The sequence below is a fragment of the Ascaphus truei genome, chromosome 5, assembly GCF_040206685.1.
Source record: "Ascaphus truei isolate aAscTru1 chromosome 5, aAscTru1.hap1, whole genome shotgun sequence".
NCBI classification, from domain to species: domain Eukaryota; kingdom Metazoa; phylum Chordata; class Amphibia; order Anura; family Ascaphidae; genus Ascaphus; species Ascaphus truei.
The window spans coordinates 42,004,092-42,021,377 of record NC_134487.1 but is presented as its reverse complement, the minus strand read 5'-3'; the positions used below and the strand labels follow the sequence as shown (position 1 = coordinate 42,021,377).

The 17,286-nt window shown below is 35.2% G+C and overlaps 1 protein-coding gene across 1 annotated transcript in view; it reads left to right on the top strand.

Annotated features, from left to right (window-relative positions):
- Positions 1-16,256, top strand: part of MUC19 (mucin 19, oligomeric) — a 203,173-nt gene extending 186,917 nt beyond the window's left edge. Inside the window, exons 112-114 of the mRNA XM_075599071.1 lie at positions 10,415-10,441; positions 13,353-13,379; positions 16,234-16,256. Of these exons, the coding sequence (XP_075455186.1) occupies positions 10,415-10,441; positions 13,353-13,379; positions 16,234-16,256 (77 nt within the window). The remainder of the gene's footprint in view (positions 1-10,414; positions 10,442-13,352; positions 13,380-16,233) is intronic.
- Positions 16,257-17,286: the final 1,030 nt, after the last annotated feature.

Here is a 17,286-nt window from a genome sequence, read left to right as displayed (position 1 = left end):
GGTGCACTGTAGGTGCACTAATCATTTGATTAGTATCATGTCTAATGTTTTAGGGTTTTATAAAATTATGTTACAACTTTTTATTTTGACTTGTCTCGGACAATAATAATAATAATTTAAAAGAAATTAGGGATGGGGTACAGACAGGAGAAAAACAGGAGAGGTAGGGGGAAGGGTACGTTCAATACGTTACAGTCAGTTCATCTAGTTAAACACTTTACTAGAAAATACATAATTCCATACAAGAAATAGGCTCCACCCAGTTAACTTTATACATTTTAAAAGTCAAGGGGTGACTTGATTGTTTACATTCATAGATAATTAGGAGTAGGTGGAGTTAAGCCAATGGCTCACAGACGCTATCATAAATTCCAGAGAGATAATGGGAGAGACTCTCCATTAACATTACATTCTTAATTCTATTTCAAATAATCTCAATTGGTGGAGGGTTGTCTGCTTCCAATGGTTTGCAATGGACACCTGGTAGCCATTAGAATATGAGTTATTAATATTTGACCATGTTTTGTTCTGTACCGGGTGTCTATGCTTACATTTGAAAGGACTACATTAGGTTTTTGGGGGATTTTTACTTTTAAAATATTATTGATGATCTTGAAAATATGGACCACACTCTGTGAAATTATTGGAGAACTCCAACACATATGTAACATGAAGTCCATTTCTCCACAGCCCCTCCAGCACATATTGGACACATCAGGGAACATTTCATGTAGCCTTTCAGGAACCAAGTATGACCTGAATAGGATCTTATAACCGTTTTCTTTAATATTTGTACATACGGGAAGCTTGGATGTCTTTATAGTGTAACAGGTGCTCACCACAAACAGGACAGAACCGTGAGACTGAGGTGGGGATTAGAATACACCAACCCACGGCCGCGAGACTGTGTCCGGTGTGTAGGTCCGTAGTCATGTAGCTGGGTCTGGATAGGAGAAGTAGCATTAGTGTCGATACTCGCCATGGTCAAGGGTTGCAAATGTAGAATAGTCATTGTGCGTAGCCGAGGTCGAGGTATGGAGAAGGTGGGAGTCCTGGTATAAAGCCGAGGTTGGGGATATTAGGAGACAAGACAAGGAAAGCAGAATTGCACAAGGCAAAGCAGGACAAGGCAAGTGGGATGCTTGAGGGTAGCACTTCGTCTCAGGTATAGACTACTATGCTCAGTCGATTTGGAGCAGGGATTGGTGAGCATATAAAGGACTTTAAGCCACTCAGAAGAAAGGCAAAAGACTGAACAGAATGATTGCTTCTTGATTGAAGAGCCAATCTACGATGAGTTGCACGGCTTTAGATGCTGATTGCCATCAGACCACTGAATAGTCAATGGAGTGGAGTTTAGCACAGTGTCAACTCGTGGAGTCCTTCGCATGACAACAAATGGGCGATGCCGGTGCATGATCTTGTCAGCGCAAGGCATATCACTGGTGACGTCATGGGACATGTCATGGAGGTGTGGCCTAAGCCCGATCGTTACATATAGCGATTGAGTGATAATACAAGACCCAGCTCTTTTTCCCATTTCAACATATATGGGGTTTTCAGATCTGATTGTATCTCTTGTAAGGTATTATATAAAGTTGATATCAGTCCTTTTTGTATGTGAATATTCTTTACAAAGTTGTTTGAATCGTGTCGTTGTGAGTGGTGATCAACTTGGTTGGTGTATGGAAGATATATAATGTGTGATAGATATATAATAGTGATACAATTCAATATTGGTCAGGTTTAATTGTGTGTGGCAATCAGAAAATTGTTTTAGCTTCCCCTTGACAAAGATATGGAATAGTCTGTTGGCGCCCGCCTCCTTCCATGTTTGAAATTTACCTGGATTACAGCCCCTGAGAAAGTCAGGGTTGTCCAGTAGGGGCATTAATGTTGAGGGGTAGTTTGTCAGTTTAACTTTTGTTTTCCACTTATCCCATACATGTAGGGAATTATTTTTGGTGTGTAAGTCTTGTATTTTCTTGGGTCTTATGGTTTACTTGATCCATAACAAGTTTTGAATGGATGAAGGTGAGGTCAGTGAGTTCTCAATATCTACCCATCTCCTAGTTCCCCTGGAATCATCCCAGGTTATCAGTTGTGGGAGCTAGGCTGTCGCATACTAATAAATAAGATTGGACAAAGCTAATCCTCTCTGTATTTCGATTTTCAAAAAAACACGATTTGATAAATACTGTATCATGTCTAATGTTTTATGGTTATAAAAAGATGTTACAACTATTTTTAAATTAATCATTCTCACTTTTTTGTACGGTGAAATCTCAACAAAATTTTATGACATTTTTCTGTTTTTCTTTTAATAAAAACAATTGTATTAAAGTGTGTGCAGTTAGAACCAGAAGCAGTTTGAACAAGGAAGCAGTTAAACAAGGTATAGTTTATTGAAGTACAGTTTACTGTTAGTACTTCTAAACTTCATAGTTGCTAGAATGAGCAGGATTGAAAATGCCACTCAATGCACATCTTGCCACATGTATGTGCACTTGGAGCAGCTGTTCCAAGGAGCATACCGCTGTGAGAAGTGTGAGCAGGTGGTCTCTTTAGAATCAGAGATTGCTGATCTGAAGAGGCAACTTGCAATATTGAGGGACATTGGCAATCTTGAAAGGGAATTAGAGCTCACTAAGCAGGCCCTTGCTTCGACTAGTGGTGCAGATGGTGGCGATTTTAGTGTGGAGCAGGTAGGTAGCTTAGTTACTGTTAGTGAGGAGCAGGTAGGTAGCTGGGTGACAGTTAGAAGGGGAAGCAGGGGCAATAGGGAGAGGCAGGTCATTTCTGAGCTGACACATCCCAATAGATTTGCCATGTTGAGTGAAGATATTGGGAATGTTGGGGCAGAAATGGCAAGGCTGGGGGAGACTAATTCCTCTAGCAGCCAGGGGGACTCAGCACAGTGGGGACTCAGGATGCTCAGATGTAAAGAAAGATTGTGGTGGTAGGGGACTCCATTATTAGGAAGGTAGATATGGCAATCTGTTGCCGGGACCGCATGAACCGAACAGTTTGTTGTCTCCTGGGTGCTCGGGTTCGGCACATTGCGGATCGAGTAGACAGATTGTTGGGGGGGGGGCTGGGACTGACCCGGCGGTCTTGGTACATGTTGGCACCAATGACGAAGTTAGAGAAAGATGGAGGGTCCTAAAAAATGATTACAGGGATCTAGGCCAAAAGCTTAAAGCAAGGACCTCCAAAGTAGTATTTTCTGAAATACTACCAGTGCCATGCGCTACCGCAGGGAGACAGTCAGAGATCAGGGAGGTTAATGCATGGCTAAGAAAGTGCTGTAGGAGGAGGGGTTTGGGTTTTTAGAGCACTGGGACTCCTTTTCTGAGAGGTGCCATTTATATTCTAGGGACGGATTGCACCTCAATGAAGAGGGATCTTCTGTGCTAGGGGGGAGAATGCTAAAAAGGTTGGAGGAGATTTTAAACTAGGATGGAGGGGGGAGGGGAATGAAACAGATAATGAACTAAATGGAATAGATGAGGATACAAGGTGGTATGGAGGTAGAATGGGGGCAAGTGCAAGTTTGACAAGCAGTGAGATACCCATAGTAAATAGAGATAATACTAGAAAACTTCTAAAGACTAAACCAAGTGGGAGCAGAAAGGAAGGAGCAGATAAGATAATAGTACAGGCTGAAAAAAAACTTAAATGCATGCTTGCTAATGCAGGAAGCCTGACAGATAAAATGGGGGAGCTTGAATTAATAGCTACAAGGGAGCAGTATGATATCATAGGCATTACTGAAACATGGTGGGATGAAACTCATGACTGGACAGTTAATTTAAAGGGTATTCTCTTTTTCGGAAGGATCGAACAAATAGAAGGGGAGGTGGAGTATGTCTATATGTTAAACCAGATCTAAAACCTATTATAAGGGCTGATGTCTATGAAGGGAATGATGAAAATGTAGAGACCTTGTGGATAGAAATTAGCAGTGGAGGTAAAAGTATAAAGAAAATGTTTGTGGGAATATGCTATAAACCACCAAATATCTGTGAGATTGAGGAAGCTAAAATACATTTGCAAATGGAGAAGGCATCAAAACTGGGTCATGTTTGCATAATGGGGGATTTTAATTATCCAGACATAGACTGGAGCAATGAGATTAGCGTTACAACAAAAGGAAACAGGTTTTTGGGGGTGCTTAAAGATAATTATTGAGGAACCAACCAGGAGAGGGTCAGTTCTGGATTTGGTCATATCAAACAATGTAGAAGTAATAACAAATATTCAAGTCCTGGAACATTTGGGTAACAGTGATCATAACATGGTCTCATTTGAAAACATTATCAAAAAACAAATTACTTGGGTTCAACAAAGACTTTAAACTTTAGAAAGGCAGATTTTAATAAACTAGTAGTAATACAATGGGATGATGTTTTTGCAGGGAAAAATGTAGAAGATAAATGGGCAGTCTTTAAAACATTGTTAGAAAAGCACACTTATCAGTGTATACCCTTGGGTAATAAGTATAAAAGAAATAAGTCAAAACCAATGTGGCTAAATAAACAGGTAGGGGAGGAAATGGACAAGAAGAGGAAAGCGTTTAGATTCTTTAAGTCAGAAGGGACAGAGACATCGTATCAGAATTATAAGGAATGTAACAAAAATTGCAAAAGGGCAATTAAATTAGCAAAAATGGATAATGAAAAAAGGATTGCAATAGAAAGTAAGGTCAACCCTAAAAAGTTCTTTAAGTACCTTAATAACAAAAAAACGAGAAAAGAAAACATAGGACCCTTTCAGTGTGAGATGGGTAGGCAGATTATTGGAGATAAGGAAAAAGCAGAGGTATTAAACAAATTCTTTGCCTCTGTGTATACCAGGGAAGAATCAAGTTCAATAGTAGCGCCACAGGAGGAAGCCACAACCTCCATATTAATGAACAATTGGTTAACTGAGGAAGAAGTTCATAAGCGACTTGAAAAAATTAAAGTAAATAAGGCACCTGAGCCCGATGGCATACATCCAAGAGTTCTCAAGGAGTTAAGCTCATTAATAGCAAAACCATTATATTTAATATTCAAGGACTCCATTTCCACAGGCTCAGTACCACAAGATTGGCGTAAAGCAGATGTGGTGCCTATATTTAAAAAGGGAGCTAGATCACACCCGGGGAATTACAGACCTGTAAGCCTGACTTCAATAGTAGGGAAACTACTTGAAGGTTTAATACGGGATAATATTCAGGAATACCCAATGGAAAATAAAATTATTAGTAATAGTCAGCATGGATTTATGAAGGATAGATTTTGCCAAACTAACCTTATTTGTTTCTTTGAGGAGGTAAGTAGGAATTTAGACCAGGGTAATGCAGTTGATGTGGTCTACTTAGATTTTGCAAAGGCTTTTGATACGGTTTCACACAAGAGGTTGGTGTACAAAATAAAGAAAATTGGACTCAGTAATAATATATGCACCTGGATTGAAAACTGGTTAAAGGACAGACAACAGAGGGTTGTCATAAATGGAACTTTTTCAGGTTGGGCTAAAGTCGTGAGTGGAGTACCTCAAGGATCGGTACTGGGACCCCTGCTTTTTAACTTGTTTATTAATGACCTTGAGGTTGGGATCGAGAGCAAAGTCTCCATCTTTGCTAATGATAATAATAGTGTAAGGTAATAGAATCAGAGCAGGATGTAATTTCTCTTCAGAAGGACTTGGAGAGACTGGAAACGTGGGCAGGCAAATGGCAAATGTGGTTTAATACAGTTTAATGTAAGGTTATGCATTTGGGATGCAAGAATAAATAGGCGACCTACAAATTAAATGGAGATATATTGGGGGAATCCTTGATGGAGAAGGATTTAGGAGTGCTTGTAGACAGCAGGCTTAGCAATAGTGCCCAATGTCATGCAGTAGCTGCAAAGGCAAACAAGATCTTATCTTGCATCAAACGGGCAATGGATGGAAGGGAAGTAAACATAATTATGCCCCTTTACAAAGCATTAGTAAGACCACACCTTGAATATGGAGTACAATTTTGGGCACCAATCCTAAGAAAAGACATTATGGAACTAGAGAGAGTGCAGAGAAGAGCCACCAAATTAATAAAGGGGATGGACATTCTAACTTATGAGGAGAGGCTAGCTAAATTAGATTTATTTACATTAGAAAAGAGGCGTCTAAGAGGGGATATGATAACTATATACAAATATATTCAGGGACAATACAAGGAGCTTTCAAAAGAACTATTCATCCCACGGGCAGTACAAAGGACTCGGGGCCATCCCTTAAGGTTGGAGGAAAGGAAATTTCACCAGCAACAAAGGAAAGGGTTCTTTACAGTAAGGGCAGTTAAAATGTGGAATTCATTACCCATGGAGACTGTGATGGCAGATACAATAGATTTGTTCAAAAAAAGGTTGGACATCTTTTTAGATGGGAAAGGTATACAGGGATATACCAAATAAGTACTGCCGATTCTTGGAGTCAGGAAGGAATTAATTTTTCCCCTTAATGGGGTTTTTTGTTTGCAATCATCTGGATCAATAAGTAAGTATAGATATAGAATAAAGTATCTGTTGTCTAAATTTAGCATAGGTTGAACTTAATGGACGTACGTCTTTTTTCAACCTCATCTACTATGTAACTATGTAACTATGTATGCTGACTGGTGGAGTGTGACGGAGTGCTCATCAAAAACAGGGCGCGACCGCGGGGCCGAGGTGGGGTTTGTGAATAGACCGACCTCCAGCCAGGAGAGCGCGTCCGGAGTGTAGATTGGTAGTGGGTAGCCGGGTCGGGGTTGGAAAAGTCGGGATCGTCGTAAGTACTTGCTGTGGCAGGGTTGGAGAGGTGCAGATCATCGTAGGTAATGCCGGAGTCAGGAGTGGAGAAGTAAGGAGTCCATATACTAGCCAAAGTCAGACACAGAGAGACACAGGAACTAGGAAGCAAGGTACAAGACAAAGAGGCAGGGATTCGCATGAATGAAGTCTTATGCTCAGCCATCTTGCCAAGGCTGACTGAGCATATATATTACCAGAAGCCAATAGGAGGCTGCAGGGAGGAGGATTCAGCAGTAAGTAGTTATGTGATAGGTGGTGGAGGAGTCCGCAGAAGTCGTGGTGTGATGCAGAGAAGTCAGGCTCTGTTGCATGCGCGCGCCACCCGCGCTCAGTTCATGTGCGCTGCGTGCCACCGATGCAATCACGGGGCAGAAACCGGAGGCGGGGCCAGTGGTGCCAGTCTCTCCAGCCACACGGCGCCAGTGTGTAGGGCGAGACCGTCGGGAGAGATCTGCGATGACGCGGGATGTGCCAAGGAGAGAGGGTTCGCCGAGGTACTTGATCGCGGGTTGTGGTAGGCTTGCCCTGTGAGGTGCGTGACACAGGCCATCACGGATCCTTACATGGAGCCAAATATCTTCAGAAACTTCATCCAGATAAGAAAATATTTTCGTCCTTTGGTTTAAATAACACATAGGGAGATATTTATTGAGGCAACAATTGTCTAAATTGTTTCAGTATTTAAGAGTGTTCTTCATGTGAAGAATAAATAAAAAAATTACAGTATATAGAATACATTTAAATGCATTCAATGATTGTGTGAAGTACTATACTTAAGTAGCAATATGGTTACATTATTCAGATGCAACTTATGCAAATAGTTTAAATTAAGGATGGGCAGTTTGGGACACCTAGATCTAAAGCCCCTAAACTTTGACCGGTCCTCCACCTGGAGTTCCTGGTAAAATATTTTAAATGTGATTAATCTTAAGTAAGAATAAAAATATATTTATCCTTTGCAATAATAACAAATATAAGGTACGGATGATATCTTTTAATGGTTAACAGTGGTTACAAGAGAATAACAAGCTTTCAGAACCACATAATTCATTTATTTGCCAAACTAGATCCATAACAACAGGTTCTATTCAAGATACATTAAATACTGGGCTATCGTATAGTGCAGCCTATGAACGATCCCCTGAATATCTAATAATTGGTGAATGACATTGTCGTTAAGAAAAATTAGCACATCCAAAAGGTTCTTATTTTTTTAATACGGTATATGTTTTTATTGAGGATATACATGGAACACATGAAATATACAGTACAGTATATTATAAACAATCACATTATGCTCCAAATTTTAATTTCTATGCCATTTTAAAGTTGTTCATTTATCTTTTCTTATTCCTCTATTTTCTATTTTAACATTGACCTTTCTAACCAGATAAACTTTTAAATTGTGACTGTACAGTTAACAAAACAGGAGGGGTGAAAGCAGTAAGATAACCAACACAAAACAGCTAAATAGCAAAATAAAGTAAAAAATAAAAAACAGTACACCTGTGATTTAGAATAGTAAAGAGAATTGAGATTAGTAAGGGCTTCATACAATATGTATTATATATACAAAATAATATTAGTAAGGTAATACATACAATATGTATTATTAATACAAAATATTACTATAAAGCCATGTTTATGTTTCCTGATTCTTACATTAGTCTCTACTCATTTTGGCGTAAGTAGAATATTGAAAGTGATTAGGGGAGCTGAGCAGACTGAGCAAGATACAGCCACTCTGACTGAACAAAGGCAGGTGTGACTGTGTGCAAGAATAAATTCTCATAATAAGAATAATTAGTATTTATAGTTATATCCAGCTCTGCACCACAAGATATAAGAAATATTATTTAGCTTCCCATTTGAAACAGATTATTTTTTGACATTCCCAGGAAAACCAAGATAGGTGGGTAGATGTAGAAAATATATTCAATTGTTCAGCGGTACTACAGGCTCTTTTATGGAATAATAAGTTAATAAAATGTCCTAGACCAGGCCTTTTTGATTTGGCGGTAATAAGATTCTCGCATAAGATTTGGCAAAGGGTTTAACCTCAATATCAGTTATTATCAGTTCCCTCGAGATGTATCCCCATTTTTGACAACCCTGATTTTGGTCCAGGATGGTTTACTAGCGCTTTAAATGTATGGAAGGCTAAGAATATTAGAAACGTGGGGGATTTGCTATCTAAAGGTAAATTGTTAAATTTCAAGGGAATTTTGTCAGAAATACACTTACACGGGTTCTGAGGTGTTTAGATATTTACAAGTTTGCCATTATGTTAGGCAGCTGTCCCCAAGTGGGTCTTTACCAGATAGCTCTGCATTCGAAGAGTGATGTAAAAATGGAAATTATCAAAGGGACTCATCTCAACACTATATCAAGTTCTTATTTCTCGGGGAATTAACGCTTTCTATGCCCCCCGTTATATGGATCAATGGGCTCATGATTTCCAGATAGAGATCTCATGGGAAGACTGGGAAGATATATGGGACAATGCAACAAATTCATCTACTACATATGAACAATATCACAAGAGAATATTTATAAAGTTATATTTAGTAGGTATCTGACACCTCAGAGGATGAGCAAGATTTACCCAGGGGTCATGAATTTTTGTTGGAGAGGCTCTGGTAATGTAGGGGATATGGCCCATATCTGGGGGTTTCGCCCCAAAATACAGAGATTTTGGGTAATAGTGCAGAATTTGATAAGAGAAATTATTGAGATGAGGATCCCTCTACACCCTGGAAAATGGAAACCGAAATACAAGCAAATTATTATTACACATTCTAAACACGGCAAGGTGTGCAATCGTATGGGCCTGGAAAAAGACCCAACCCAAATCCAGGAGCAAGATTATTTTGCGAGCAAATGAGGTCAATCAATGGAGAGATTAACAGCCTACTGTATGTAAGACATAACCCAAGAAAATTTCATAAGGTATGGGAGCCCTGGTACTCAAAGGGGAATCTTTGAAACTTTGAATCGGTGTGGGTAGAGAGCTGTATCTGCTTTCAGAGTGTTGATTATTGTGTGTAGTGTGCGTTGCTGCTGTTACTGATTGACAATATATTTTACGATACCATTGTATAGAATGTGGTAATTCCCATCCCCCCCCTCGACTTTTCTATTTTCTGTTTCCCTTCCTTTTTGTTTTTCTACTATTCTAATAAAAAATAAGTTACCAAAAAAAAGTGGAAACACAAAAGTAATTTATTTGCCAAATTGACAAAGTAGCCCCATAAAAGCAAGTTCTATTTGAGATGCATTAAATACTGGGCTATAGTATAGTCTGGTTTGTAGACTATCCCTTGAATATCTATAAATAGGTGGAAATGATTGTTGAAATTAAAAATGAGCCCACCCAAAAATGTCTTACTTTTTAAAAGATGGGAATATTTGCGATCAAAAATGTAGTAGTAAAACAAAAGTTTTTCTTTTGTAAACTACTGTTTATGTATATTATATATGTATATTAATCTAACATTCTCAAATGAATAGGGTCCTGTATAGTTATGAAATAATGTCATGTTTCCTATTGATTCTAAAATGTCCTAAATATACAAATGTTCCCATTTTTTCAGGAGTAACAACAGCAGCACTTGGTGAAGGTAAAATTAGTTATATATTTTTTTATTTTTAAGTTTGAATATTAGGAGATATAAGAAAGGGTAATCTAAAAAATGTCTGAAACACTTGTTCGCTGAGTGGTGGTGCCAAATATCTTCAGAAAGTTAAATTGATAAGATTTTGTTTCCTCCTTTGTTTTAAATGACAACACATTTTGAGATGTTTATTAATGCAACAATTGTCTACATTTTTCCAGTATTTAAACTGAGTCGCCTTCATGTGTAGAATAATTTAAAAAATCACAGATTACATGATTATGTACTTATTGACTGTGTGAAGTACTGTTCTTAGGTAGCAATATTGTTACACTATTCAGAGTAATTTATGCAAATAGTGTAAATGAAAGATGGGTGGTTTCAGATCTCTGGATCTGAATCACCTTAGCTTTGACTAATTGACATCCTGAAGTTACAGGGAAAATATTTTCATTGTGAGTTGTCTAAAATTAAAATAATAATAATAATAATAATATATTTCTCCTAAGAATAATAGCAAATGTAAGTAAGGAATACACCCTTTCATGGTTAAATGTGGTTACAAAAGAATAGCACACTTTCAGAGCCACTAAAGTAATTTATTTGCCAAATTGACAAAGTAGCCCCATAAAGCAAGTTCTATTTGAGATGCATTAAATACTTGGCTATAGTATAGTGCGGTTTGTGGACTATTCCAAGAATATCTATAAATAGGTGGACGAGATTGTTGAAATTAAAAATAAGCCCACACAAAAGTTTCTTCCCTTTTAAAAGATGGGAATTGTTGCAATTAAAAATGCAGTCGTAAAACAAAAGTTTTTCTATGTATATTAATCTAACATTCTCATATTAATAGGGTCCTATATAGTTATGAAATAATGTAAAGTTTCCTATTGATTAAAAAATGTCCTAAATATACAAATGTTCCCATTTTTTCAGGAGTAACAACAGTAGCACCCGTTGAAGGTAATATTAGTGATATATATTTTTTATTTTTAAGTTTGAAAATTAGGAGATATAAGAAAGGGTAATCTAAAAAAATGTCTGAATCACTTGTTCGCTGAGTGGTGGTGCCAAATATCTTCAGAAAGTTATATTGAAAAGATTTTTTTTCTCGTTTGTTTTAAATGGCAACACATTTTGAGATGTTTATTAATTCAACAATTGTCTACATTTTACCAGTATTTAAACTGAGTCGCCTTCATGTGTAGAATAAGTTCAAAAATAACAAATTACACGATCATGAACTTATTGACTGTGTGAAGTACTGTTCTTAGGTAGCAATATTGTTACACTATTCAGAGTAATTTATGCAAATAGTGTAAATGAAAGATGGGTGGTTTCAGATCTCTGGATCTGAATCACCTTAGCTTTGAAAAATTGACATCCTGAAGTTACAGGGAAAATATTTTCATTGTGAGTTGTCTAAAATTAAAATAATAATAATAATAATAATATATTTCTCCTAAGAATAATAGCAAATGTAAGTAAGGAATACACCCTTTCATGGTTAAATGTGGTTACAAAAGAATAGCACACTTTCAGAGCCACTAAAGTAATTTATTTGCCAAATTGACAAAGTAGCCCCATAAAGCAAGTTCTATTTGAGATGCATTAAATACTTGGCTATAGTATAGTGCGGTTTGTGGACTATCCCAAGAATATCTATAAATAGGTGGATGAGATTGTTGAAATTAAAAATCAGCCCACACAAACGTTTCTTCCCTTTTAAAAGATGTGAATTGTTGCAATTAAAAATGTAGTCGTAAAACAAAAGTTTTTCTTTTGTAAACTACTGTTTATGTATATAATATATGTATATTAATCTAACATTCTCAAATTAATAGGGTCCTGTATAGTTATGAAATAATGTCATGTTTCCTATTGATTAAAAAATGTCCTAAATATACAAATGTTCCCATTTTTTCAGGAGTAACAACAGCAGCACCTGTTGAAGGTAATATTAGTAATATATATTTTTTATTTTTAAGTTTGAAAATTAGGAGATATAAGAAAGGGTAATCTAAAAAATGTCTGAAACACTTGTTCGCTGAGTGGTGGTGCCAAATATCTTCAGAAAGTTATATTGAAAAGATTTTTTTTCTCCTTTCTTTTAAATGACAACACATTTTGAGATGTTTATTAATGCAACAATTGTCTACATTTTTCCAGTATTTAAACTGAGTCGCCTTCATGTGTAGAATAAGTTAAAAAATCACAGATTACATGATTATGTACTTATTGACTGTGTGAAGTACTGTTCTTAGGTAGCAATATTGTTACACTATTCAGAGTAATTTATGCAAATAGTGTAAATGAAAGATGGGTGGTTTCAGATCCCTGGATCTGAACCACCTTAGCTTTGACCGATTGACATCCTGAAGTTACAGGGAAAATATTTTCATTGTGAGTTGTCTAAAATTAAAATAATAATAATAATAATATATTTCTCCTAAGAATAATAGCAAATGTAAGAAATGAATACACCCTTTCATGGTTAAATGTGGTTACAAAAGAATAGCACACTTTCAGAGCCACTAAAGTAATTTATTTGCCAAATTGACAAAGTAGCCCCATAAAGCAAGTTCTATTTGAGATGCATTAAATACTTGGCTATAGTATAGTGCGGTTTGTGGACTATCCCAAGAATATCTATAAATAGGTGGATGAAATTGTTGAAATTAAAAATCAGCCCACACAAACGTTTCTTCCCTTTTAAAAGATGGGAATTGTTGCAATTAAAAATGTAGTCGTAAAACAAAAGTTTTTCTTTTGTAAACTACTGTTTATGTATATAATATATGTTTATTAATCTAACATTCTCAAATTAATAGGGTCCTGTATAGTTATGAAATAATGTAATGTTTCCTATTGATTCTAAAATGTCCTAAATATACAAATGTTCCCATTTTTTCAGGAGTAACAACAGTAGCACCTGTCGAAGGTAATATTAGTGATATATATTTTTTATTTTTAAGTTTGAAAATTAGGAGATATAAGAAAGGGTAATCTAAAAAATGTCTGAATCACTTGTTCGCTGAGTGGTGGTGCCAAATATCTTCAGAAAGTTATATTGAAAAGATTTTTTTTCTCGTTTGTATTAAATGACAACACATTTTGAGATGTTTATTAATGCAACAATTGTCTACATTTTTCCAGTATTTAAACTGAGTCGCCTTCATGTGTAGAATAAGTTCAAAAATCACAAATTACATGATTATGTACTTATTGATTGCGTGAAGTACTGTTCTTAGGTAGCAATATTGTTACACTATTCAGAGTAATTTATGCAAATAGTGTAAATGAAAGATGGGTGGTTTCAGATCTCTGGATCTGAATCACCTTAGCTTTGACCAATTGACATCCTGAAGTTACAGGGAAAATATTTTCATTGTGAGTTGTCTAAAATTAAAATAATAATAATAATAATAATATATTTCTCCTAAGAATAATAGCAAATGTAAGTAAGGAATACACCCTTTCATGGTTAAATGTGGTTACAAAAGAATAGCACACTTTCAGAGCCACTAAAGTAATTTATTTGCCAAATTGACAAAGTAGCCCCATAAAGCAAGTTCTATTTGAGATGCATTAAATACTTGGCTATAGTATAGTGCGGTTTGTGGACTATCCCAAGAATATCTATAAATAGGTGGATGAGATTGTTGAAATTAAAAATCAGCCCACACAAACGCTTCTTCCCTTTTAAAAGATGGGAATTGTTGCAATTAAAAATGTAGTCGTAAAACAAAAGTTTTTCTTTTGTAAACTACTGTTTATGTTTATAATATATGTATATTAATCTAACATTCTCAAATTAATAGGGTCCTGTATAGTTATGAAATAATGTCATGTTTCCTATTGATTAAAAAATGTCCTCAATATACAAATGTTCCCATTTTTTCAGGAGTAACAACAGCAGCACCTGTTGAAGGTAATATTAGTAATATATATTTTTTATTTTTAAGTTTGAAAATTAGGAGATATAAGAAAGGGTAATCTAAAAAATGTCTGAAACACTTGTTCGCTGAGTGGTGGTGCCAAATATCTTCAGAAAGTTATATTGAAAAGATTTTTTTTCTCCTTTCTTTTAAATGACAACACATTTTGAGATGTTTATTAATGCAACAATTGTCTACATTTTTCCAGTATTTAAACTGAGTCGCCTTCATGTGTAGAATAAGTTAAAAAATCACAGATTACATGATTATGTACTTATTGACTGTGTGAAGTACTGTTCTTAGGTAGCAATATTGTTACACTATTCAGAGTAATTTATGCAAATAGTGTAAATGAAAGATGGGTGGTTTCAGATCTCTGGATCTGAACCACCTTAGCTTTGACCGATTGACATCCTGTAGTTACAGGGAAAATATTTTCATTGTGAGTTGTCTAAAATTAAAATAATAATAATAATAATAATATATTTCTCCTAAGAATAATAGCAAATGTAAGTAATGAATACACCCTTTCATGGTTAAATGTGGTTACAAAAGAATAGCACACTTTCAGAGCCACTAAAGTAATTTATTTGCCAAATTGACAAAGTAGCCCCATAAAGCAAGATCTATTTGAGATGCATTAAATACTTGGCTATAGTATAGTGCGGTTTGTGGACTATCCCAAGAATATCTATAAATAGGTGGATGAGATTGTTGAAATTAAAAATCAGCCAACACAAACGTTTCTTCCCTTTTAAAAGATGGGAATTGTTGCAATTAAAAATGTAGTCGTAAAACAAAAGTTTTTCTTTTGTAAACTACTGTTTATGTATATAATATATGTATATTAATCTAACATTCTCAAATTAATAGGGTCCTGTATAGTTATGAAATAATGTCATGTTTCCTATTGATTAAAAAATGTCCTAAATATACAAATGTTCCCATTTTTTCAGGAGTAACAACAGCAGCACCTGTTGAAGGTAATATTAGTAATATATATTTTTTATTTTTAAGTTTGAAAATTAGGAGATATAAGAAAGGGTAATCTAAAAAATGTCTGAAACACTTGTTCGCTGAGTGTTGGTGCCAAATATCTTCAGAAAGTTATATTGAAAAGATTTTTTTTCTCGTTTGTTTTAAATGACAACACATTTTGAGATGTTTATTAATGCAACAATTGTCTACATTTTTCCAGTATTTAAACTGAGTCGCCTTCATGTGTAGAATACGTTCAAAAATAACAAATTACACGATCATGAACTTATTGACTGTGTGAAGTACTGTTCTTAGGTAGCAATATTGTTACACTATTCAGAGTAATTTATGCAAATAGTGTAAATGAAAGATGGGTGGTTTCAGATCTCTGGATCTGAACCACCATAGCTTTGACCGATTGACATCCTGGAGTTACAGGGAAAATATTTTCATTGTGAGTTGTCTAAAATTTAAATAATAATAATAATATATTTGTCCTAAGAATAATAGCAAATGTAAGTAAGGAATACACCCTTTCATGGTTAAATGTGGTTACAAAAGAATAGCACACTTTCAGAGCCACTAAAGTAATATATTTGCCAAATTGACAAAGTAGCCCCATAAAGCAAGTTCTATTTTAGATGCATTAAATACTTGGCTATAGTATAGTGCGGTTTGTGGACTATCCCAAGAATATCTATAAATAGGTGGACGAGATTGTTGAATTTAAAAATAAGCCCACACAAAAGTTTCTTCCCTTTTAAAAGATGGGAATTGTTGCAATTAAAAATGCAGTCGTAAAACAAAAGTTTTTCTTTTGTAAACTACTGTTTATGTATATAATATATGTATATTAATCTAACATTCTCATATTAATAGGGTCCTATATAGTTATGAAATAATGTAAAGTTTCCTATTGATTAAAAAATGTCCTAAATATACAAATGTTCCCATTTTTTCAGGAGTAACAACAGTAGCACCTGTTGAAGGTAATATTAGTGATATATATTTTTTATTTTTAAGTTTGAAAATTAGGAGATATAAGAAAGGGTAATCTAAAAAAATGTCTGAATCACTTGTTCGCTGAGTGGTGGTGCCAAATATCTTCAGAAAGTTATATTGAAAAGATTTTTTTTCTCGTTTGTTTTAAATGACAACACATTTTGAGATGTTTATTAATTCAACAATTGTCTACATTTTTCCAGTATTTAAACTGAGTCGCCTTCATGTGTAGAATAAGTTCAAAAATCACAAATTACATGATTATGTACTTATTGATTGCGTGAAGTACTGTTCTTAGGTAGCAATATTGTTACACTATTCAGAGTAATTTATGCAAATAGTGTAAATGAAAGATGGGTGGGTTCAGATCTCTGGATCTGAACCACCTTAGCTTTGACCGATTGACATCCTGAAGTTACAGGGAAAATATTTTCATTGTGAGTTGTCTAAAATTAAAATAATAATAATATATTTCTCCTAAGAATAATAGCAAATGTAAGTAATGAATACACCCTTTCATGGTTAAATGTGGTTACAAAAGAATAGCACACTTTCAGAGCCACTAAAGTAATTTATTTGCCAAATTGACAAAATAGCCCCATAAAGCAAGTTCTATTTGAGATGCATTAAATACTTGGCTATAGTATAGTGCGGTTTGTCGACTATCCCAAGAATATCTATAAATAGGTGGACGAGATTGTTGAAATTAAAAATAAGCCCACACAAAAGTTTCTTCCCTTTTAAAAGATGGGAATTGTTGCAATTAAAAATGCAGTCGTAAAACAAAAGTTTTTCTTTTGTAAACTACTGTTTATGTATATAATATATGTATATTAATCTAACATTCTCATATTAATATGGTCCTGTATAGTTATTAAATAATGTAATGTTTCCTATTGATTAAAAAATGTCCTAAATATACAAATGTTC